Here is a 26436-nt window from a genome sequence, read left to right on the forward strand (position 1 = left end):
TCTCTTTTATCTTTTAGTCAAATAAGCACTTTTAGGTGAAGCTCAATGCGAGCACACATTTACATAGCAACCAAAGGAATAGAACTTTGTTATTCATTGTAATTTATAAGAATTTGTTAAGTTGAATAAAACTTTTCATAATAATAACTTGGGAAACTATCATCTGTTCAACATATGTTAGGAACTATACTGGGCATTATATACGCATAGAGAGTTTGAAATAGTTATTACCTCATTTGATAGATGCTAAAATCAAGGTTCATAGATGATAAGTAAATTGACTGAAGTTTATTTACAGAGGTCAGGTGAGGTGGGAACCCTTGAGGGGTGGTGCCTCAGGGCCAATGCTCTCATCCAACACTACTCTCTACTCTCCCCAAGAGAACATCTATATTATTAGTCCTCAAAATACCAAAGAAAGAAAGTGATCAGAGGGTAAATTTCAAGAAGAGATAGTACAGTAGCAGAAGAGAATCTTCATATTTAACCGACAGATCTTAAGTGTGTTATTTTTTAAAGCCTCAAGTTCTTTATCTGTAAAATGGGGAGACTTTGACCTATTTCATTGTCTCAAGGATTTTTATGGCATAATGCTTGTAAACCGAAGGTATAGTGCCAAGTATATCATAAGAGCGGAAGTACATGGTATACTGATATTCTTTCTTTCCCTACAAGGTTCCTCCCCTACTATATTACTCTTGCTATTACAGATTTAGTATCTTTTTTCAGCTCCTGACTACTATGCTTAAATGATAAGGAGAAGCAGAAATGGAGCATTCCTGGAACTGCTTTTCTGAGCATGGGGTGACACTTAATAAGAAATGGAATTCATACTCCAAGTAAACACCTATGTGTTAGGCTGTCCAGAGCTCCACACAGCTCCAGACTCAAACATGCCCTCCTAGAGTGGTGTGGTACAGATATCCAGTACTCAGTGAAAGCAAGAGCTGTAGGTTTTATTTTTATCTCTCAAGGTCACTCACAGTGCATTCACACTACTTATTGATCCCATTGGCTATTTGTAATGGTGTGGTGCTATAGTTCGAATCTTAAATGCCTCCTAGGTCCATGTATTAAAGGCTTCGCCCCAGGGTAGCTCTACTGGGAGGTAGTGAACTCTTTAAGAGTGAGGCCTACTGGGAGGTTTTTATGTCACTGGGGGCATGCCCTTGAAAGGGATTGCAGGACCTTAGTCTCTTCTTCTTCCTTCCTTTTTATTTACTGGTCACAAGATGAATGGTTTTGCTCTGGATGTGCTCCTGCCATGATGTACTGCTTTGGCTATTGAACATGAGCTGGGACCTACATAGCTATGAGCCAAGATAAATCTCAAGCCAATGACCACATACAGCTTTGGCATTTTGCACCAGAAATCAACGGGGTTCTGCCCTTTGGTTCCAGAAACATACTGCATGTCCTATTTAGCCACAGAGACCATATTTAGTGTTTTGAGAAAGCAGTATGTGTCAATCATCTTCCTGATTCTTTTTTAAAATTTTCTAGGTAACACTTAAAAAATTTGCCTGAATAGACTTTGCTGTGGCTTAGATATAGCTTGAATGTGCTCCCCAAAGGGCCATTTTTTGAAATTTAACCCTCATTATAAAATAGTAAGTGGGTGGAAATAATCTGAATATGAAGTTTAGAGGGTGGACATTTGGGAGGTGACTAGGATTACACAAAGTCATCTGGGTGGAGCCTCCGTGACTGATCTGGTGGCTCTGTAGGGGAAGAGAGAGGATACACTTGCTTTCCCTAACTTTCACCATGTGATGTCCTGTACCACCTTGGGAGTCTGCCTGCATGAAGTCTATCGCCAGATGTAGATTTGGATGTTGATTTTGGACCAGAATCATGAGCCAACATGAAGTTCTTTTCTTTATAAGGTAGCCTGTCAACTGCATTATAATGTTTCATTATAGTGCCAGAAAATGGACTAATACAGATATATAATCCTAGAATGAAGCAGTAAAACCACCTAATAGACCTAAAGTGGATATCAGCCTTGGCTATCAGTCAAGTGGCCTCAGTAGTCCTTACTTAGAACACAACTAAAGGACATAGTCCAAGGGTAGTGGGGATTAAGTGAGTAAATATATGTAAAGACAAAGAACAAGTGCTTCAGAATGTTAGCTGTGGAACTGTTTCCTGTACAGTTATGTAAAGCAAATATGGAAGAAAGGAAGGGTCGAGAAAACAAAAGAAACAAAACCCCAATTATTTCTTACCCTGCATTTTTTCACAAACAAATCCATAGCCTTCTTTTCCACAGTCTTCAAAATACCATTTTCCAGTGAAATGAAAATTAGGATTACTTGACAGCAAGGCACAGAGAGGAGTGTGTTTTTGAACTTCGGTGGTATTATGATTTGGAATCTTTAAAATAACATATGTCATAAAAATATAGTAACATACAACATGATTATAATATTGAAATTTTAATTTAGAACATCACTAAAAGTCAAAACACTATATTTGTACTTAGCAAATTTATTCACAAACCACTCCATAACCTCAAAAATAAATAATCATTGTGATGTTATTACATTTATACCTAAAATTATATGACTAAAAATTGATATATTAATAAACAAAAAAATTTATACAAATAAATATTTGAAAGAAAAAAAGCTTTACTAAACAGGTCCTGAATATGATCTCTTGTTAAAATAATTTTTAAAACAATCTTAAAACTTACATTCATTATATCAAATGGAGACCAGTTAGAATAAGCCACAGGCTTTCCATTTAGCCATTTTTCATAATCATCATTTTGTAACCCTATCCACACATTAGTGATCTGGCCAAAAAGATTCATAGTAATGAAAGCTGAAAAATAGGAATACATTATCTAATTTAACACCATATAAACCATTTGGGTAATCATCAAATTCTCTTTAGAGCTCTGATTATATTTAAATGATAGCAAAACTTAATTAGAAATCAATTGTAGAATTTGTTACTTTGTTCTTGTTAAGGTAATGCAGTTTCTTTCACTTTTGTTTCAGTTTAAATTGACAGAAATTAGCTTGATAACCTGAGATCCCATCATATCATTAACAAAACAATTTCTAGTGTTTATTTAATGCTTTTTTAAATAACACAGGATTTATCTACTATAATTAAACTAAAGTACATAATTGCCTAAAAATCAAATGAAAGTGTGTAGGTTAATCTAAAGGGATCTAAAAATTATTCCATGCAATTATAGTAGATTATGCTTGGGATTATTTTAGTCATTTTGAAACAGAGATTATAAATAAGTCTTTATGCTTTCCAGCTACTGGTAAAATCAAAACCTCTAAAACTCAGCAATTTATAAAGCAATGCAGTATACTGACTTTTATAGATGTTATGACATAAAACCTTATGAGTCAAACTGAAACATTATGTGTCATCAACAATATAGTATTTTAAATGCTGATTTGGAAATGTTATTATTTTTGGAATGCCTTAATTACTACTTGAATAAAAAGTTATTTTAGCCTAATTGAACATTGAGTACTCTACCTTGTTCCACTTCACTTTCAATGGCCACCAGCGTCCCACCTTCTGTAATGCAGAAATCCAGAGCTCCTGTCCAGTTCTTTAGATTGCTTGGGTCTTTGGGGACTATCACTAACAGGCACTATCAAAAAATATGAAAACAATGTTCATTTCAGTATTTTTCTAAATGAATTAAAAATTTCTCAGAGACACTGAAGATCAGGCTTGAAAATTCTCATAATTTTCTTGGGCAGAAAAAACTCATTTTTCTTCCAGCTGCTACTGAAGCATTAAAGTGACACAAAGAGGAGTGCATTCAGGGCACATCAATGACTTGCCTACATTTGCCAGGCAGAGCAGAAGCAAGGATATGTTTTGTTGTCCAGGATCTTATTCTGCTCAATGGAAAATAGTTTTGTTCCTAAAAAGGAGCCAGCCAGCATGCAAAGTTTGCAGTGGCAGATTTAATCTCAAAAGAAATCTGGGAGTAACAATGATCAGTTTATTTATAAGCATACTTGCTTACCATATGCAAGAGAGGAATACTGGGAAATCAAGACACATCATCTGCTTAAATTCACTCAATACTTTTGAGTCAGTCATTTAGTAAATAAGTCAATTGAGAAAAGCCAGGAGAAAAAAAAGCCCAATGAGAGAAGCAGCAGCAAGGGCAAGATAACAAAGGAAAGCTAGAAGGACAAACAAAAGGGAAGGCTGCCATCAATGTTAAATGGAAAACAGAAAGAAAGGTTGTGGTACTTGGTAATAAGAGTTGATTGTAACTTAAGGAAGAAAAAAAAAAAGAATCGATTGTTACTGTGAGAATCATGGCATGAGGTTTTTTAATTATGGGATGAGATAAGAAATGGAATGATACATACTAGGCTGGACTGGCAGGATGGAAGATAAGCTTTCCTTTCCTCTGTAAGGCTCAATTAAATTTAAATACATTGGTGGGACAAGATGGAAGTAGGCAAGAGGGAGAAATCAAAGAGAAAGCAGATAAGCAGATGAAATTAGGAAGAAGAGAAATTAGGAGAGACTTTATGCAAAGGAATTTCCATCTGGAATTTGCCTCTCTCTCACTCACTTCTCAATGGATAAGCAGAGCTAATCCCAGTCACTGATAGATCAGATCTCAAGATCTTGCTATTGAGAAGATCTTAGGTACAGAATAATTCTAGGTTATGGTAGAAACCCACATTTGAGAGAGAAACCATTCTTCCCTATCTTACTTTGGAATAATTATTTTCTTCCCTGAATTCTTTAATTCCTAAATTTGTCAGTTTTCTATCTTCAAATACTCCTTAAAAACAGAGAGACCCTCTTACTTTTCTTTGCCTGTCGGATTAGAGAAGGCCCCCAGGATACATTTACGGAACAAAGTGAGTCTAAAATCATTGTCAAATGACATTCTCAGGCATTCTCGATTTAGCCGTGTTTTTTAAGCAAGATGATTTTGCCTCTCAGGGTATATTCTGACAAGGTCTGGAGACATTTGGGGCTGTTACACCTGGGGTGGGGGGGTTGCTATTGGTACCAGGGATGCTGTTGAACGTTAGACCATACACAGGACAGATCCTTTCCCCACATCGGGAATCATCCAGCCCCAAATGTCAACAGGGCTGAGGTAACCTCTTTCAAAACCCAGTTCCAATCATGTTATTCTTTAGTTTAAATCCTTTAGGAGGCTCCTATTACTTTTAGGATAAAACCCAGAAACCCTGATCTAGCCTGAAGTTGAGTTACCAACCAAGAGAGGAAATGCATTTTCAATTCTTTTGATCCCCTTTGCTTTATTTGTTTCACAAAGAAACTGAATTGGCTTTAAAGGAGTTCAATTTTATAACTATCCTTTCATCTATTTCTTTTCATTTTGTCCATTTCTTCTAATTACAAATTCCAAAGAGTGGCACATACTAATTATTAGAAAGTCTTATCATTTAATGTGAATTCGTTTTGTGCTCAGATAGTCACACTAATGAACCATTCATAAATACCAATGAACCTCATTGGTTCAGTTAGCCCAATAAATCTCTCCAGAAAAACATCACCTCCATCCATTTTCTCACACATTTGCCTCAGTCAATATTTACCAGCTTGACAGTGGAAGTATGGCCTCCCATAACCACAACTTGATTGTTTTAAAAAATGTAACATATTTACTAACACATGCTAAAATGGCATCATTAATAATTAAATAAGGCAGCAATGGGCTAGGGATTTAGCTCAGTGGTTCTAACTCCTGCCTTGCAAGTGCAAGGTCCTGAGTTCAATCCCCGGTACCAAAAACCCCCAAATAAATAAATAAATAAATAAATAAATAAGGCAACAAGATGAAATATAGCATCCTTAATTTTAAATTGTCTATTTACTTACTAATTTACAAAAAATACATTTGAGTTTAATGCATCTCTGATTATTATTGTAGATCAGGGAGGTCCTACTATATTCCAAATGAATTTTGAATATAAAATTATCTTTGTCTCAAAATAATTTCTAGCTCAGCATTCGAAAATCCCATTCAAGATCTTTCCTCTGAACTTGCTATTTTCCCAGTGTTCCTGCCGACATTGAATGGCACAGTTAGCATGCATTTACTTAAGTCTGAAATCTGAGCGGCATCTCCTCCTTCCCATCCATTACCTCTACAGCCCCTTTCTCAGAACACCTTGCTTTCCCATTCCCTCTGCCCTATGCTCTCTGCCACCACCACCTTAGCTCAAGCTACTAATCTTTCACCTGGACTTTTGCAGTAACTGTTGATGCTACCTTTCTCATCCTTGTCCTCCTCCAATAGATCCTTGGAACTGCAGCTTGGATGATGCTTTTCAAAATTGGTCCTGCTCATGTCCCTCTTTAGTTTAAAATCCTTCAGAAGTTTCCCATTGCTCTTAAGATAAAAACCAGAAGCTTTAACACGATATTACCCTTGCCTACTTCTTCTATCTCTCCTTCCTCTAGTCTAGTTCTCTAAGCTTTCTTTAATTTCATAAATGTCATATTCTCCTTGACCAAAGGAATTTAGAAGGTGCTGCTCTCTTTACTTTAGTGAGCCTTATCTTCTGACCAGCTCAATCAGGTCTGTCCTCCTATTATACACTTTTATGAAATTATATAACTTTTTGAGTTTTTAACTGGTAGTGCTGAGGACTGAATGTAAGGTCTCATGTCTGGCAGGCTATTCGCTACCACTGGGCTATTCCTCCAGTTAAAATTGTGTAAGTGTCTTTAATACATCAGAGTTTTAAATTATATAGTTATTTTCTTGATTAATTACTAGAATTTCTTCTCTTTGTAGTTTGTAAGCTCCCAAAGAGAAAGCATTGTGACTGTTTTTGAATTCCCAATAACCAATAGTTAAGTGAATGAATGAATAAAGTGTTAAAATTCTAAGGAAAAAAGAGGAGAGAAACTTTTTTTGTGTGTGTGATGCTATGGATTGAACCCAGGGCCTTTGCTACGTAACTAGAGCTACATAACTACATAAGTAGACTTTAAAAAAATGTTATTTTGAAGCAGGGCCTCACTAAGTTGCCCATGCTAGGCTCCAACTTGATTTTCCTGCTTCAACCTTCTAGAGCACTGGGGTTATAGGCATGCACCACCACACCTAGGTGAGGAGAGAATTTTTAAGAAAACATTATGTTGTGCATAGGGGTAAGTGTAGGAAAGGGTCAAAAACATTGGATTCAGGGTCAGAAAACATGAAGTTGATTCTCAGCCTGACACTTATTCACTGTAAACTCTCAGAAAAGTCACACAGTTTCATTAGCATCAGACTTCTCACGTACAAAATGGGAATAGCAATTCCATGTATTTTAAAAATTCAGTAAAATAAGACATATACATGAAATAACCCAGCAAAGTCAGTTCACCAAGTGGTGGAAGAATCTAAATGTCTATTGATGGGCAAATGGATAAACAAAATGTAGTATATACATATAATAGAATATTATTTTTCATTAAAAAAGAAAGAAATCCTGTCATGTTACAACACAGATGAACCTTGAGAACATTATACTAAGTAAACTAAGGTAGTCACAAAATGATAAATACTGCATAATTTACTTCAGTTATCTGAAACAGTATTCAGAGAGACATAAAATAGAATTGTGGTTTACCAGGGACCAGGTAGGGAGGAAGGCTAGGGAGTTATTGTTTAGTAGGTATAGAGTTTCAGTTCTCCAAGATGAGAAGGATCTGGAGATTATCTTCCCACAATCTGAATATACTTAATGCTAGTAACTGTGAATACACTTAATTTTATGTGAATGTATTTAAAAATGGTCAAAATGGTAAATTCTTTTTTATGTTTATTTTGCAAATTAGCGCCACATATGTAGAGGATGATCAACAGGTACATTCAGGATCCATGTGGCTTCATTTCATAAGTTAACAATGAGAGGAAGATCACAAAGGAGAGACTGCCCTGTCAGTGCAACTGAATATTTAGATTGAAAATTGGCTGCCCATGATTGAAGAGCAATTGCACATCAGTATATGAAATTATGACACAGTTTGAGTTTTTGATGCTCTAAGAGTTAAACAAGTATGATTTGGGATGCATTTTAATTACTTCCACCTAAGGCCTATAAAGTTATTTTATTACAAACATAAGGAGTAGAGGGAAAGTCTAGGCCTTAATTGAAGGCAGTATCAGAAATAATAAATCTGGTTTACAATAGCCCCTTGGCAATTTTCTTTTCTTAAATTCAATTCTGCATGGAAGCATCAGCTTTATGAGGCTCAAGATGACATTGACTAAGCTAAGTTATTAGTTTGTCAATTCAAGGTAGGCAGGGATTTTTGCTGGTTCCAGGGAGGGGAGACACAAAAGGAACAGATGGAGTTCAGGCCCTCCGGAGTTTCTAGCTCTCAAAAGAAAGGTGGACCAGTGGCTGGACACTCAGGCACACACACACACACACACACACACACATACACACACGCACACACGTCACACTGCATAAACCACACAGCACAACGAATGACCATGCCAGTAGTAGAAACTGAAGGTGCAAAAGGACAGTGGTGGTAAGGCTGTTTTCCATAAAACCTTTTTTTTTTTTTTTTGGTACTGGGAATTGACTCAGGACCTAGCACTTGCGAGGCAGGTGGCAGAACCACTGAGCTAAATCCCCGGCCCACAACAAAACCTTTTTGCTATAAATGAAACCTTTTTGTTCCAAAAGGTTTGCTTCTAAATAGAAAATTTCTCAAATCTCTAGATAAACAAAATATTGACAAAGACATTTCGGGTCCCATGAATAACTTGTGATTTTTAAAAGCCACCCCTACTTTTTTATTATTTACCAAATTGAGTGTCTACGAAAAAAAGAAACAAAGGCAAATTTTTGAAAATAAATTTACCTTATAGTTAAAGTATAGCCATCCTTTGGGACATGTTCCATGTTGTTTTGGTGTATTTTTTTCTGCCTCAATGACCCAAATCTTTTTACGCTTACAAATACCAGGCATAAAAACTGAACACTCTTCACTACCCCAGAGTCCTGGAGGAGAAATGGATTAGACATGACTTAGAAACAATAGTGACATTGTGGCCATTCTCTACTGATTACTATTTTTATGACTGCTATCATTTTTCATAATTTATTTTTTGAACCAAACTTAACTACTAATTATAGAGTTCCCTAGTGACAAGAGCTAACTGGGCAAGATGCCAAGTCAGTGATTCTAATTTAAGAATGAAAGTTTTTGAAATGCTAAATAAATAAAAGTAACCACACAAATGTTGCAATGGAAATCACAGAACCAATGAAGTCCTAAGAATATTTTACTTTGGTAACGGAATAATGTTTATAGAATAACCATTTTTGTCTTATCATATTCAGCTTCCATTTACAGAGAAAGAAAATTCTAAAACAATAGATGACCATTTGTACTTTATAATTCTTTAGCAAACATGGCTAGAACATCCCTGATCTAAAAATACAAAGTAAAAAAAAAAACAAACTTATGAGCTCTAACATAATGCTTAAAAAGTTTCAGATTTCAAATTTTTGGATTACAATAAAGCCTATGTGAATATTCTCAGATCCAAAAAAGCCTTACATCTTAATCACTTTTGATCCCAAGTACTTTGGGTAAGAAATACTCAAACTGTGTAATAATTTAGAAAAATTAACACAGGAACTTCTAAGGAAGTAATATTTCTCAATAGTGACCCTCAAATAAAATAGATTCACATATAAACATGTCCACAATCAGATATATTCACAAGTCCTTGGCCTCCTGCAAACTGATTTTTCTTTTTTATATGGAAGAGCTATATTTTTACAGTAAGAGTTGAGGATACATTTCTTTAGCATTCAGACCATCAGTTCCAAACAACACAGAGTGCGTATGTAAATTGCAAGGGCAGGTTCGGTTTTTTAGTATTAGAAATCTGAGCCAAAAAGATGTTGGATTTGAAGGAGAGGCTGGAATGCTATTTCAATGCAGATTAGCCGTATTCTCCCAGACTAACAAAACAGCCCTTTCTGTAGGCTGTTGTGACACCTGCTGGCAAAAGCAAGCTGATTAACCCTGGGTTTTCTTTTCCTAATTCTGCTGTGGCTCTCCAACCAAGGATTACTTTCTGTGTTTCTCCCTTTCATGACTGGAGGCATAGATTATTTATGAATCTATTAGAGCAGGGGATAACATTATCTTTTATATTTTATCTGCTAGAGAGTGTGGGTAGGTATGAGTGAACAATCAACTCAAACAACACTGTACTAATAAAAATAAAAAAATCTTCAGCATACATGTGCTTTCAAATTCAATTTGCAAACAATTGTTCTTCCAAAGGAAACAGCAATTAATGCCAGTTATTAAAAAGAAGAATACTCAATTGAATGAAGGTTTTCACAGAGGTTCGAGGTCTGGTCAGTTATAAACTGGATACTGGGAAGAAATAAAAATTATGGTTCCACATTGAAATTTCATAGAGAATAGCATTTGCCAGATATATTTGTTGGCAGTTTCCGTGGTCTCAGTTTTGGTGCTGGTTTGATTAATGAAAAAGAACTTATCCAGATGTGAATTATTTTTAAAAAGATGAATACATTGATTAAACAGAAGAAATGACCACCTATAAGCCTTAAAGCTGAAGAAATTGAACACAGTCAACAGAAAATAAGAACAGTCACCCTTTTCCCTGAACTGATACAATAAAAGGGAAAGTTCAAGCCTCCAGAAAAGCTTGTGTTATAAATCAAAAGATGATTAAATAAAATAACCTGTTGTGGAAGAAATGAAGCCACATCTCTGGCTTTCATTATTCACAGATAATTCTCTTTCTTTGTCCCAGTTCTGGTATATTAATGGTGACCCATCACTCCAACTGTAGAAAAATTTAAAATGTTAAGGTCTTCCTATTTTGCATGTTCTGTTTTCAACACCATTCTTGGATTTCTGGGGTATTGGTTGAAGGATTAACATTTTATTAAATTTAGAAAAATAATTATGTATAGTACAGTAACAGTAGTTAATGATACTGTGTTGTTGTGCACTTAAACATTTTTCAAGTGGGTAATTTTTTTCTCAAAGTGTTTTTATCACCAAATAAACAAATCAATAGTATGGGAGGAAGCTTTTGGAGGTGATAAATGTGTTGACATAGATTGGGATGATGGTTTCATGTGTGTGTACTTTAAAATTACATTTTTAGCTAGAGAAATGAAAAATTTACAAGTTAAAGATAATGTCTGAAGGCTATTCAACAAATTAATCACTAAGATCTAGTCCAATCACTTCGCACATAAAACTTGTCAAACAAAATTAAATGCAAATTAATCTAGGTTCATACTGAAATTCATTGTTGGCTTTTTCTTCTTGAAATCCAATCCACCAATTTGCTCCATACTTGGATAGCTATTTAAAAAGGAAAGAGAGAAAATGTCAGCATTTATTCTCCTTGTTTTCTTTTTTCACTATTAAGATTAATGGAGTTGCTGCTAATGGCTTTCTACTCTTCAGTATTTTACCCAATTATCTAAGGATAAACAACTAAGGCCTAGCATCTTAAGAAAGCCTGAAACTTCATTACCCTAAAATATTCCTTCCTCATTATGAAGGGAAATTGGCATCAAACTTTGAAAATAATTTTAGTTTCATACAACTTGAAAAGTAAAATTACTAATTTAATAAGAGGGATTTAAAACGTGATACAAGGTAAATAGAAGATGGATTCTTTTTCTAACTAAAATATAAATGATTTATTCTCTTAGTGATTTATGGAAGTCCATTGCAGGTATCATATTTATTTGAAAAGCAATTCAAGTTACAAAGGATTTTGAATATTAGGTATTAGTTGATTGTTGAGTTTTAGAGTATTAGCAATCAGATAGACATACAATATAGGATAAAAGAATGGTGCAGAATTTCAGGGTTCAGCAACTAGAATGTTATTCTTTGTATATTTTACACTAATTATTAATCACTAAGGCCTGAGCACAATAAGGTATAAAATTGAAACAATAAGTTATGCATGTGCGTGCACACACATTAGAGCAGGTGTAATACTGGACTTATGACCCAGGAAATTGAAATTCCCTGTTTAACTATAAAAGAGGAAGAGGCAGTAAGGATTTCTCTGAGATGTCCTAAATCAGCAAATTTTATGGTGTGTGTGCTATGTGTGTGTGAAATCAGCTTAATTTTTATAGTGCTAAAAAAATCTGTTAATTTGAAGACATTATATAATCAGGTTTGCACTCTCATTTCTTTTTTAAAGACTTGGGGTTAAATTTTAAGATATATAATTTTTCCACATGAATTTCAGTTCATCGCACAATGGAACCTAATAATTTGCTAACATTCTAACTTACAAACAGGTATTTCTACCCTTAAACAGTGTGGTTGTCTGCCATATCAGCAATTTGAGAATAATGCAAGATGGAACAACTGTAATTTTGGATCCCTGAGGTGTTGTTTCATGGACATGTTCTTATGTACTGAATTGAGATTTCCATTGTCAGACTTTGGAATGGGTCCACTGAGACTGACTGTGAACTCAGGGGGAGAACCACAACAATTTCATTCCATCTAAAGAGGTCTCATGTGCAACAACAGTGGAAATTATGGCCTGATTATTCACTGTTCCAATTAAGGACCTTTACAGAGAAATTTTAACTACCACATCTTCAGTGACATATTTATTACCACCTCAATTATGGTCTGGTAATCTCCCACACAGCACATCACAACCTGTTGTGCTACGGCACAGAACTTCACAGGACAAGCTAGAAGATACCCAGTCTGAAAATCCCAATGTGAAAGACGGACGTTTTAAATTTTAGCATAGGTATAAGGTTATAACAATGGAAACCTTATTAATATGTGTTTGTGAAAAGAAGTGTGATACATTTTAAAACATCAATTATGTCTTGTTACATATACACGGCCATTCCAGGTAGCATCATCTGGGAAGAATATTTAGCAAAAAGATATAAAACCCAACAAGAGTGAATATGTATTAACCTGAGCTATTTTAGGAAGAATAATCTGTCATCATTTAAAATGTTCCATAAAAAATGACAAAACTAAATTATTTTAAGTGTTTAAAACTAGACTTTTAGGGCTAGGGATATAACTCAGTGGTCCCGAATTTGATCCCTGGTACCAGGAAAAAAAGAAAAATAAAAAGTAAAACTAGATTTTTGAGGAGGACTAATGGATTTGATATATATTCTTTTAGATGTTTTTAGAAATAAACTGTAAAAGATCATGATATAAAAATGATAAATTGTCATTTAGATTTTGAAATGCAAAATTTACACAATATAAAAATTTTAGCCAAATAGATTAAGTCTTCATATCAAACAACTGTTAAATGCTTATAGGTTTTAACATTTTTTGGCATTAATTTGATTATCAAGAAGGCTAAAAAAAAACCCCAAAACAAAAAAACCTACCTCAAATTCACTCTAATCATACCCTGTGCTCTATTATTTAGAGTGAGAGAGAAAACACTGACTTACTCTTTTTCTAAGAAAATATTTTGTTAATTTTTTGTGCTTTAGATTTTAAAATGTTATTTTTGTTTTTCACAGTCTGTACTTGTTACTCTTCATAGGATAGCTACATAAAACACAAGTGTAATTTAAGAAGTATTTAATAACTACTTTTTCTGATTTTACCTATATTCATAAGATGGCTGTGCCATAAAAGTGAGTGGTCTGACCTTTATGAAAAGGACCCCAGAGAGCAAACTCTTCCTCCTGCCTTATGGGGACAGAGAAGACTCCATCTGTGGACCAGGAAACAGGTGATCACGAGACACTGAACCTGCCAGTCCCCTTTCTCCTTTCTCAGTCTCTACATTTTAAACACTCTGATAACTTTCTTCTGTTGCATACTAGGGCTATACCTGCAGACAGCAACTCTCTTACAATAGGAGATTTTATATATTAACACGGTCATAGGTGGGGTAACATTTTTTTCATATAAAACACTTCAAGGCTTGTCTAATTTGAGATCAGAGTCTTCAACTAGATAATGGCTTTGGCTATGACTTCTAAACAGTTAAACTCATGGCCTTTATAATCCCTTGAGTAGAACGTATTAATTCCACCATCCCCACTGCCTTTCTATCTCCCAAAGACTAGGAGATGAATTAAAAGGAGAGGTAAGACCAGGCATGGTGGTGCACACCTGTTAATCTCAGCACTCTGGGAGGCTGAGGCAGGAGGATCTCAAATTCATATTCAGCCTGGATAAGTTAGCAAATTAGTGAGATCCTATCTTAACTCCTGTCTCAAAATAAAAAAAAGGACTAGGAATGTAACTCAGTGAAAAGGCTCTGGGTTCTTCCTCAGTATTGGGAACAAAACAAAACAAAACAAAACACCAGGAGAGGGGAAGAGAGAAGACTAGAAACTTTCCCTGGATGGTTAAGTTGAACTCTGTTGGGAAGATCAAAGGAGCCCTTCACTGTTCATGTCTGACACTGAGCTGACAGCCACCTTGGGGAGGGAATTTACAGGCAGCATTTTGGCGTGGACTCTGTGCACATATGTGACTCTGCTGTTCTGCGGTCACAGGCAGCACAGTGGAGAGTTTTCAAATGACCTTGTGAGTCATATAGCGGGGATCCTTTTCAAATTCCACCACTTAGTTGCTGTGTGATCAAGTTATTTAACTTCTTCCTCATCTGCAACATGTACTAAAATAGACTTTCCACAGCCAGCTTGAAATAAATCCTCTTTATTCGCCCATTTTTGCTAATAAAGATGAAGAGAAGTGAAATGACTGAGTAGCAGAGTAACTGATTTCTCATTATGTTCTCTTAATCTCTGTAATGGCAAGAAGAACAATTTTCAAAAATCTATGGTTTTTACTGAAACTTAAATGTTTGAAATCAGATTTAAAAACAGTACAGAGAAGCTGAATTTCTCATGGTGAATTAGATTCAAGTACCACTCTTATTTTGCTGAGGATGAATTCTTGCTCATGTGCAGAATGAATTGTGAGCAGTTCACCACGCAGCCAGCCACAGACAAACTCAAAGGAAGCCCATTCTGAGTTGTGGGTATGAAAAAGGTACTCTGCCTCCTGATAAAAGAGCCAGGGTGCATCTGAAAGAAAAAAAATGATGCCAGTGTTGCCAACACTGAGAAGGAGAAGAGGGGCTGGAGGGAGAGGAGGGAAATGGGAAAAAAAGAAGAAGCAAGATGTACAGGTACAAATTTCCTATGATGAGCATTATCATTATGTATATCTAAAATGTACCAAGAAAAAATTTTTTAAGAAGAGATACAATGCAGGCTTAAATAAAGTATGTTATGATTGAACTAAAATTTTAATTTGGTTACTTAGCATTAAAAAGGTATGTAAGTCTATATATATATATATGAATATATACACAGATAAGCACACATATAAATAAAAATGTGATTTGCTTATTTTCCTTGATCTACCTCTTCTAAGAAAACTTTACCATTATTCAAAGGCCAGAGATAGATACCTATTATAAAATTGTGTCAAGAAAATGGGAATTAAGCTATGATATTAGTCTTCAATCATATTTAATAACCATATTTATTATTTTGAGTATTAATTATTGACTTCTTAATTTGAAAATTTAGCTCCAGATTGACCCAAGACACTCAATTAGGAGAATGTGAGAATAAATTGTATATACTAGCACTTCTATGTTGTGGAACTAGAAATTTGAGAATTGCCAGGATAGTTCTTACCATACTGGTACCAGGACGGAATCTTGGGTCTCACATCTGCAAAGTGAAAACAAATGATCTTGACTGACCTTTATTCACAGGTGCACTGTCAACAATAACTTCAACTCTAAACACACTATACTAAACTTCTCCTTTTAAAAAGCCATTTAAAAGATAAGTACTTTGTGCTGTTTGAAAGCTTGAAGAGGACTCTCCAGAGAAGTTTCTGATTAAAGAAAGGACAAGAACATTTGCTGCGAACCTACTGTGTGTCACACACTATGCTTCCACTTATTCATTGTGCGGTAGTTCTATTTACTTATAATGTCAGAGTGGTGTTACTTTCTGACTATATTTGCACAATAAATATTCTGCAATGTTAACTAGTTACCCTCATTCCCAATGAATTAACTTTGTATACTGTACTGGTGCAGTTTTCTTATTAACCTATGATACATTGTTTACTAAAAGGATGTAATTTTGTTCATTATGTAGTTGCTGGTATTGTAGCTCAGGGTGCTTAGATTTTGAATCTGTTAACTCATCTTGGAAAATGCTATACACTTAGAAATCAAATATGTAGTAAAGATTTTACTAATCTGTTTACCTCTTGGAATTTTGCATATCCATTCACGTTTGAAACCACAGTGTGAAGGCAGCAATATTCTGTTTGCCTTAAATACAGCACAATTTCTTGCCTCTTCTCCAAAATAAGTATTGTCTAAAAATGAAGAGACAACCTGCAGCAGATGAAGTTCATTATTTCTTAATGATAATCCCCCGTAACAAGCTTCAAAAGATCAAAAAAGGCATCCATGCACGTAATTATTATAGATTTCTAGAGAAAGCTTCAGAACTGTCTGGCTGTCATTCCAGCTAAAGGCTGTTCCACATTTGTGAAGAACAAGCAAGTCAGTATTTAGCATTTTTTCCTTAAAGATTCTTTTTCTTAAAAGGAAGCAGGCTACTCCTTTCTCCAAAAGGAAGAAATGAGATGTAAGCTTTGTTTTGAACTTGCTCTATTTCCTAAGTGGCAGGATTAGTCTAGTCCTGGAATCCTGAGTAAATTTAGAGGCTCTGGGATATGCCAGATCTGGGTTCCACCTTTGATATTGATTCTTTTACATATATATACTAAGTTTTTAGTTTCTAATATCTAATTTCTAAGCTATAGTTAGCTTTGTAATCAAGACACTAAATAACATTTTCTATGAATGAACACATAACTCACATAATAGGGGTTCTGAATAAAGAATGAATCTTCTCAATTGTTTAACAATTACCTGACAGAAGAGTGGATGGACCACAAGGACAATTGGAATAAAAATTTGGAAAAAAAGACGATGTTTTAAAACCATTTATACTCCTCCCCAAACATGCACACCATCATGCAACAATTTTTCTAGCATAAATAGTATAACCTCAAGTTCAGAAAATAGTACAGGTCTGAATTCATTTTGTACAGAGGGAAGCAGTGAGGACCTCAGTTCATTGCTTCATCATTGCTTCATGGCCTTATTCTCATCTATTCTGAACCTAATTATCTATTTCTCTTCTATTATTAAAAAAAATGAAGTACTCTCAAACTTTTTGTATCACATTTTGTTTTTCGACTGCTGTGTCGTCTTTAATGCCTCTTCCACTCGGCACTTTTGTTTTCTTCATTAGCAAAAAGGACAGGGGTACCTAAGGGGTCTCTAAGATCTTGCTTGCTGTATTTCTGATATCCTTTTCAAACAAGCAATATTGGATTGAGGATGTTATTATCATTTTTTGACTAGCATATCCCTATCATTATTTTTGTTCATGTTAGAAGCATAGAACTTTAAAAAATAAATCCCATCCTGGTCAGAAGTTTGAACTCCATCTATGTGCTGGGCTTCAGTATATACTATATTCTTTATTTAAAATTTGGCTACTGACATTTTGCCATCGGGAGATATCACAACATTGTGGCTTTGGAGTCTAACAATCTGTGTGCAAATCCTGGCTCTCCTCTGGATTATGTTAGGCAATCTAGTAATTATTTTGCTGCCCACTGCAGTGTGCTGTTGTAAGGATGCAGTGAGATCATATAGAGAGGCATGCAGCTCAGTGTGTGGAGCCATATGAGGGCTCCATAAACAATAGCTGTATACACACTCACTGCAGGCTGTTACTAGAGCCCTGTTTCACAGGGGGAATTCCATAATGTGATTTTGCACATGCCCTGGGATGGCTTCCATTTCAATCTGGGATATTGCTTCAGTATTTTTCCTGTCATCTTGAGGAAAATGTGAGAATTCCTCATTGCACCTGAAAAAAAAAATGGTGTAAGGTGTCTTCTCTCTTTCACAAAGGTTTGCAAGTATGAGGCTGAATGAAAAGCAAGACTTTTATTTTTCCTTTCTGGAACAACATGCTCTGGTAGATGTGATATTTCTAAAGCTGGCATTTCTATCCTTTTAGAGTGAGATAAACTGAAAATGGTTCTCTAGAATAGTCTCCTCTTCACTGTGACATGTACAAGGGCTGCATGATCACATGGTCAGGCACTGTGTAGGAAAGGAAGAGGAGGGTAAAGGAAGTATGGTATTATTTTAAAGAATAGCTGCTCCTTTGTCGGATGCCTGTTCACACTGGAGATGGTTGGAGCAAGTTTTTTGGAGATTTTTTTCTTTTCAAATTAAGATACTACAGGGCAATAGTATCAGAATGACCTGGTTAGTACAAATTTTCCAGGACCTTGACAAAACAACTCTTTCAGCACAAAAGTCTAGCCTTGTCATGGGAGATATGGCCATTATTTCTAGGTTCTTTTGGTTGGTTTTCCCATAGTCCTAGGATCATTTGTTTCCAACTCATCTCATTTGGTCCAGTTTGGAAATACTTACAGGAGTTCCATCTGACCATTCCCAAGAACCAGAACTCAGTGGGCTTCTTTTATTAAATCCAATCCAGAACTGCCTTTCTTCTGTCCTAAGAAGAAAAAAAACCAAAAACTTTGCTTTTCCCATCAAATTCACAACATTATACAAAAAATTCAAAAAATTTAAAAATATTTATGTTTGCAGGAAACAGTTGATGGTACTGGCAGGACTGATCAAATAATCACAATTTTATTTTTCATTTTTTTATGTGCAAAACCCTCTGCTGAGAAATGAACTGAGAAGATTTAGACTCACATTCTGTTTTCTTTTGGATTGTGTGATTTGGTCACCAGTGATGTGCAGTTGGGGAAAAGTCAACACATACTGAGAACACGAGTTTCTTGTCAGGAATGGCAATACCTTTCAGTCAGGGCATGAATACATGAAAACAAGTTGGTAACAAATTTTGGAACAGCTTCTCCCTAGAGGGCTTTTTACTACTTTAATATTTATTTACTTCCTTACTATTCTAGTTATATTTTTTTTACTGTGCTTTGATTGGTTGCTGTTTCTTCAAATGTTCATGTGTTCTCTGAAAGTTAATCACCACAGTTTTCATTTAATAAAAGGTACGCAGTAGGTTTAAGGTTTTTTGGATCCCAACATAAATAAATCTGCAGCAAATCAGCCTGGGCCATGGTAGATTAACTTTAGCAGTCACCATTGGTTTAGACTTGGCAAGAAGCTCCACAGAGAACCATCTTCCTTCCTATCAGGTGGAGTACAAATATGTCAAACCACAAAGTACTCAATAAATCAAGCAATAAAGCCTAATTGTACAATGAACTATCTCACTAAGATAATTTTCTGAGAATAATTTTGAAGAATTAAACATTTAAAAGACTCAGAAGTCATGACAGATGCTTTATTTTCCTTAGTGCAGAGGAGCAAGCCTATTCTGAAGCACTACTTAGATATTTGACCTACTCTGCCGGAATGATATAAATTAAAGTCAAATGCAACTGAGAAAGTCTGAGCCATCATTGGTGCCTGGTCTGTCACTGTTGGGATGAAACCTTACATTCAAGGCTCTGAGGAGTTGGGACTGACCACCTTAGGTTTAAGCCGGGCACATTAACCTCCACAGCCCAAGCTGGAGAGCCACATCATGCTTCTTGTGCTGGGAGTTTTTAAATTTCTGTCCCCTACTTTATTCAGAGTTTAGTTTTTCTGCCATATACTAGCTCATAGAAGACAAATTTATTTTATCTTCATCAAATTTCTGAAAATTGTATGATTTTAAATTAAACACACATGTAATTTAACTGAATTCCCTGGGTAGTCAGGACAAAAAATCAAACATGCTGCTGAACATTAGGTGCTGAAGATCAATAATTTGACAGATGCTTGGTACCAAATTCTAGTAGAAAGTTTGAGTGTGAGAACTTACGTAAACAGAAAAGACATAGTGATATTTGATCTTAAAGAAACTGGGAAATGGTTGAATGGAGGGCAGGGGAAGGGGGAAAAAATAAGAACCAAGAGAATATGTAAAAGTGCATATCTCCAGTGATGAATGTCATTATGTTGTACACCTAAAATGTGCCAATAAAAGGATATACACACACACAAAAAAGAAACTGGGAAGTAGTTCACATGTGGTTATTTCATAGGGCAAACCTCACTAAAATCTAAGGGCAGAATATTACAGTATATTTTGCAAGGGGCTAACGTAATGAAACACAGCACAACTTAGAACAATGGAGACCATCCCCCATCCTAATAATCTAAAATTAACCAGGAAGCTTCTTAAACATCTGCCTCAGACAGTCGGATTTCAGCAGCTCTTATGTGAGACCAGAGGGCTCCGTGTTAAAGATGTCCCAAGCCAGTGTGATTGGCCATACTCTGGAACTGTAGTTTCAAGATTTCTTTCTAGAAGCCTTCACAATACTACATTACTATCCTAATACATAATAACAAATTCCCTACATTGTACATTGTTTTCTTTGTGTTTTTTGGTTTTTTTGGTACCAGGATCAAACTCCGGAATTTGCACTTTTGAGGCAGGCGGCAGAACCACTGAGCTAAATCCCCAGCCCAGTACATTGTTTTGTAATCACATTTGACCCTATGCTCTTTCCCCCATGAAATACTCTATGGAATTCACATTTAGAGATATCATTAAAACTTCTTCCTTTAAGGTCATTTTTGTAAAGGCTAAAAATGAATAATTTCATGGATGTTAGATATTAACTTCATCATGGGAGTGTCCTACAAAAAAATGTATGGGGAAGGCCAGGATTTTCCTCAAAAAACAGTCTTGGATTTTCTTTAATATTCAGGCAAGTGTTCTATTGAGACTCCAGAATTACTGAGCTTGGAGCACATTACCAGTACTATTATAGGCAACTAAATTAGATGGAAATTAATACACAGTCGGAGGGGGAATGGGCTCTCGAGGAAGTCAGGAGAAAGAATAGACATCAGAATTGCCACTGGAGCCATACCTTTATCTTGAGGCCAGGCCTATATGTCTCTCTAAAGAAGCAGTAACTTGGAATTATACTATAATTAGCCCCGCCTGGTCTACGAAGTCCAGATAGGCATCAATCACCAAGGTAAGCATCCAGACCTATCCCTTCCCCAAAATGCCTTTGTTCTTTCCATGTATCCTTATTATGTAACCCACTTTCCTACTGGATCAATATTAGTGAAGCAGTTATGCTTGTAATCCTGTATGTTGATTGTAGTCTAACCCATGTTGTACGCACATTGTGACTTTGCTGTATAAATTACCCCTGACAAAAGGCCTCAGTGGCAACACACTTCCAGGACCCCTCCTGTCTCTCAGGAGCAATTTCTTTTCCCCAGTAAACCTCTCCTACTCTTAACCTCATAACCTTCCAATTCCTTTGGAATTCATTCTTTGATTTCAGGGAACATGAACTTGGCATATCTGAAATCTAGCAGGTTGAGAATTATCTTTTCCTCTATATCAGCATTACAATTATTTTCATTAAATGAATATATGGATCCTTGGAGATATGCCACCCTTAGACCACATTTTCAGGGCAGGATTTTGCCTGTTGGAATCTCCAGCCAGTTATACATGTACTATATCTGTGACTGTGCCAGAAAAGATTCTCCCAAAATGTATCTTGATGTACAAGAATATCTAAGTGGCCAAGTGGTGGGAGGACTCATGAAAAGGAGACATGGTGGCTGCCTTCAAATAACTTTGAGTACAATAGACTTGATCTGTATTGCTCTAGCTACAAACTGAGGGTGGCAGGTTTCTGACTTGCTAGAAAGTTGATTTTTGAAACCAGCTTCAACAATAGAATGGGCTTTCTCTCAGGCAAGGGGAATTCTGAAACAGGAAGGAATTATGAAGACAGTAGATTAATTCTACTGAGGTGGAATGTGTTGAATTACTGTGTGGCATGGGAGGTAATACAGGACCTTTAGATTTCTTCCACCTTAGACATAATTGAGATTCTAACTCCATGGAATTGGAGAGTCTATACAAGTACAAATAAATACCAATAAGTGAATGACTGTTTCCTCAAATGTAAAACTAGGAGTTGGACTAGCTCTTTTTCAGTCACTGGAATTTAAAAATAAATAAAATCTTAAATGAACATCTGGAAAATAGAAAATATTTAGCAAATTGGGTAACTATAGGTTAACTGTGTTATTAGGCAACTGTGGGTTAATTAGATAACTATGCACTTTGTAGAATGTACCTGAGTAGCCATGATAGACTCTGTAATCTGTCACCAAAGGAGCATCACAGACTTAGAAAGTCCTGCAAAAGCTCTTTGCTCTCCCCTCCTCTGCTACTCTGCTTTGTGTAAATCCTGCTTGGTATATTCCCAGGGAAACTCCAATGAAATTAAGCTTTGTAGATGTAAAAAGAGCTATATAAAGAAGCCCAAACTTCTATTCAGGGCTCTCAAGACTGACAGTAGTCACTCGCTGAGCCACCGGTACTAAAAGCTGCTTTTTGTTCTATCTTTGTGTTCAGAGTGGTCTTTCTGAACCCTCACAGTTTCCTGCTTCCGGCCAATTTGGATGAGTCAGCAAGCAAGGACCCCAGCGCTCTGGCCAACTGCTCCCTCTGCTCCAAGCATCAGATAGCACTTTGAAAACCACTGAATAAAATAAAAATTGGGATTTAAAACAACTATTTGGGATACTCATCATGAAGAAGCCATTGCTGGGAGACAGAATATTCAATTGCAAATGTTCAAAATTAACAAGCATTTACCGATTAAATTTGGAATGTAAAAGCTCATTCACAAAGTTTTCTTCCTCAATATGGGCAAAGCTTGCAAGATGAGCTCCAAATTCTTCACAAAATGCCTCAGCTTCTCTCCATGTTCTTTTTGTCAGGACTTTTTCACTATGAAATATCTGTACAGTAAAAGAAAAAATAACACCATCATGGATAAGGTGTGGCTGTTCAATTCTGCATTTAAAAACCCAGTATTATGATTTTTATTTTTGTATGTGTGTCTGTCTGCTAGGGGTTGATCTCAGGGCTTCTCACATGCTACGCACATGCTCTATCCTTAGCTATCCCCAAACCCTTCTTACTTTATTGAAAGTTTGATCTCCCAGAAATATCATTTATTGAACTAGTGTGTGTGCCTAATCATTGTAAAACTATTAGCTCATTTTATTTTCACAACGAATTCATGAGGAAAATACACTATACAGTTTTTATAAATGAGCTTCTCAAAGACTTTTTCTCCCACAAAATCTACCACGGGTATATATTTTTTCTCTCAATAACTGTCAAGAGATGAAGAAAGTCAGACTAAGAGAGGTTAAGGATTTCAGGCCACACAGCGACAAACTGGGAGAGCTGGGACTAGACCCAAGATTCCTTGCTTCCAGAATCCATGAATTTCTATCCCAGTAAATTGCTTTCTGGTATATTAGAACTAGGTGAATGATCATGAATCAGCCTGACCCATGGCAAGTAATGAGAAATGGGACTTGGGGCTTAGGGTAGGTCTTTGGGTTTTAGCTGAAGTGGCAGGCGCAGTATGGTTCAGCTGTGTCTCAGTTTTCTGCTGCTTCTCAGCAGTTTCACGAAAGGGTCAAATGGTAGGTCTACTTCTGGCTTTATTTAAAAGTTGGGTGAGGGACTGAAGACCTAGAGCTCCTGATCCTGACCCTCTTCATTTTTACTGCCCCCATTAAACCTGAACCTCTTAAGCCAGGTAGGAACACCCTGTGGCCAGCTTTCACTGAGCTCTGATTTGCTGAGACCAGAATGAATAGCTTTCCAGGTCCTGTAGAACACAGCATAGCCTTTCCATCTTTTAAATTATATGTCAAAACTTGCCTCCTCTGAGAACCTCTTCCCCAATCACTCTAAATTCATAAATCCTACCACCATGCACATCAAATACACCATGCATTTGCTGACACATCAGAATGATGTATGGTAGAAAAAACACTGGGCCAGGAGGCTCAAGACTAAGGATTTATTCCAACTCTTCCAATAAATAATTGTGATCTTGGGTAAATCATTTCATCTCTGTGGCCTCAGTTTACTCATTTCTAAGGTTTAACTTACTACTCTATAAGGTAACTTCTGAGCCTATGAGTTTAATGTAGGATTTTATATGTGCACATTTAAATGGAGTGCATGCACAGTTGTTTCATGTCATCTATGAGCTGTAATATATGTGAAGTTAGAGTATTTTCATCCTGCTCTGCATATGCCCAGCTACTAGAGAAGAACATTCACCCTGGATTTAGGAAATCTCTATTTGTAGAATAAACCAAACATAAAAACAGTATTTAAAAAATGTATTCCTGATAAGAAGATCGTAGGAACTGATTTAAATCTAAGATCTAAACTTGATTTGCAAATACACATTTCTACAAAAATATTTTCTATATGTATATGGACACATACATATGCTGTGTGTGTGTGTGTGTGTGTGTGTGTGTGTGTGTGCTGAGCATTCTTAATCTGAAAATCCAAAATCTGAGATGCTCTAAAAATTAAAAACCTTTTGTGATAGTGATGCCTTTGTTTTCTGATGGTTCAATGTATAAAACTTTGTCTTATGTACAAAATTACTAAAATAGTATATAAAATTATCTTCAGTCTATATAGATAAGGTATATATGAAATACAAATGAGTTTTGTGTTCAGACTTAAGTTCCATCTCCAAGCTTTCTCATTATATTCCAAAATCTGAAATCCAAAGCACTTCTGGCTTCAAGCATTTCAAATAAGAAACATTCTCTCTCTCTCTCTCTCTCTCTCTCTCTCTCTCTCTCTCATATGCACATATATAAACACACACATTAACTGAATGTATTAATTTGTTTGATTGTTAGGTGTCAAGTTACAAAAGCTATCCTCAGTAGCAGAATTATATTATTCCATAAGTACTTTATTCATGGGTTTACAAACAATATTAATACCCAGTGAATGTTGGCCTCCTTTATTTGGTATATGCTTGGCAATAAGAACAACATTGACTGGGGCCTCACAATTATAAGATAGGCCTCTCAATGATCTTGGCTGATCCAGCCCCTCTTCCTCTTGACTGCAATTGTGGGACAGAATTACCAAAAGTGCAACATCCTGAGGTAAGGAGGAACTAACTAGTTCTATTCCGTCAGGAATAAGACATCCTGCAATGCTTTAGTCCAGTGATTCCAGCGGTGCCTGAGGTGTAAACACCAGAGAGGAGTGCTTTCAGAGCCCCTGCACTGTGGTGCAAAGTGGGGCATGTACAGATGAGAGCTTTCCTGAGTAGCTTTCCTGAGTCTTGGGGGCTCAGCCCACCATAGATCCTATGCTTCTTGAAGCCCATCTGTGAATAATAAAGCCACTTTTCCTGATTTGTGTGAGTGTTCTGTCTCACTGGATCTCCCTGGAAGCTGAGTTTATGCAAAACCTGCCAGAGCTAAGAGCCTTACTGGAAACCGGTCAGGAGGAATTCAGAGTTCTCCCCCAGACTGATAACCAGTGCATGGAGCTCTTCTTAGAGTTAATAGTGGCACATGGTATTTCTGTTAACAGATAACAGTCTTCATGAGGAGAACTTCAATGTCACCAGGGATGGGCCAGATTTCCCTTAAAATTATTTGAATACTGTATAAGTGAAAGGACAGAGACAGGAAGCAAAAGTGATTAACTACCTGCTGTGTGCCAGGAATTGTTTTGGAAAAAAGGTGCTGGAATAAAGGAAGTTTTGATACATGGATCAGACTGAAATAATGTTGGTACTGTTGAGAATGCCTAAGTAATCGCAGTGTCACCTTGAAACAACTGGCCAGACCAGGCTTTGACTCCCAGTCCAAATAGCAGGGTTGAAAGGGCCATCTTTCTTCATGCTCTGTTTTCTCCCGGTTTTCAACCGACTGCTTGCACAAGGACATTGCCTTAAAGTGTTTACAGTCCTTCACTTCCCAGCGACCAAGTGGACTACTTCCTCGCATGGCAACACAGCCACCGCTATAGCCTAAAAACAGAAAATAAGCCTTTTTAATGCCAGATGACTAAAACATTTGTCAATCTGAAGACAGCTCTGTTCAGAGTGTTAAATAATTGACATCTCATAATGAGGCATCCAGACAAGAACAAAAAAGATTAAAAAGGATATTTTATTGGCATGGTTATCTCATTTCTCTTCATCTCTGGAGAAAAGAATAGAAGATGGAAACAAGAGAAAAGAGTCTGTGAAGCCTGAAATTTGGACTTTGTCTACATTTTAGCTCAGATGACAACAGATGGGAAACTAGGAGCAGTTCCTAGGTGAAACTGAAATATCCTTCATAGCTTAGTGCTGTGCTTTGAAATCTCATTGTGAAAAATCAACAATGAAAGGAGCATGGAGCTTATCCTCTGAGAACTAGATTCAACAGAGAAAAATACTTAC

General features: G+C 36.2%; 1 protein-coding gene across 2 annotated transcripts in view; it reads right to left on the reverse strand.

The window, feature by feature from the left end:
- The window catches only part of Pla2r1 (phospholipase A2 receptor 1), a 148530-nt gene that overhangs the window by 15651 nt on the left and 106443 nt on the right, over positions 1–26436 (reverse strand). For both annotated transcript variants that reach the window (XM_087199244.1, XM_087199245.1), the window contains 12 exons: positions 25817–26019; positions 22791–22936; positions 18542–18626; positions 16276–16408; positions 15690–15725; positions 14911–15068; positions 11300–11364; positions 10731–10834; positions 8860–8999; positions 3511–3628; positions 2699–2829; positions 2229–2376 (listed from right to left, as the gene is read on the reverse strand). In XM_087199244.1, coding sequence (XP_087055370.1) covers positions 2229–2376; positions 2699–2829; positions 3511–3628; positions 8860–8999; positions 10731–10834; positions 11300–11364; positions 14911–15068; positions 15690–15725; positions 16276–16408; positions 18542–18626; positions 22791–22936; positions 25817–26019 — 1467 coding nt within the window. The remainder of the gene's footprint in view (positions 1–2228; positions 2377–2698; positions 2830–3510; positions 3629–8859; positions 9000–10730; positions 10835–11299; positions 11365–14910; positions 15069–15689; positions 15726–16275; positions 16409–18541; positions 18627–22790; positions 22937–25816; positions 26020–26436) is intronic.

This window comes from Heterocephalus glaber, unplaced genomic scaffold (genome assembly GCF_053883595.1).
Source record: "Heterocephalus glaber isolate CG9 unplaced genomic scaffold, H.glaber_assembly_v1.0 deba00000347, whole genome shotgun sequence".
Classification (NCBI taxonomy): domain Eukaryota; kingdom Metazoa; phylum Chordata; class Mammalia; order Rodentia; family Bathyergidae; genus Heterocephalus; species Heterocephalus glaber.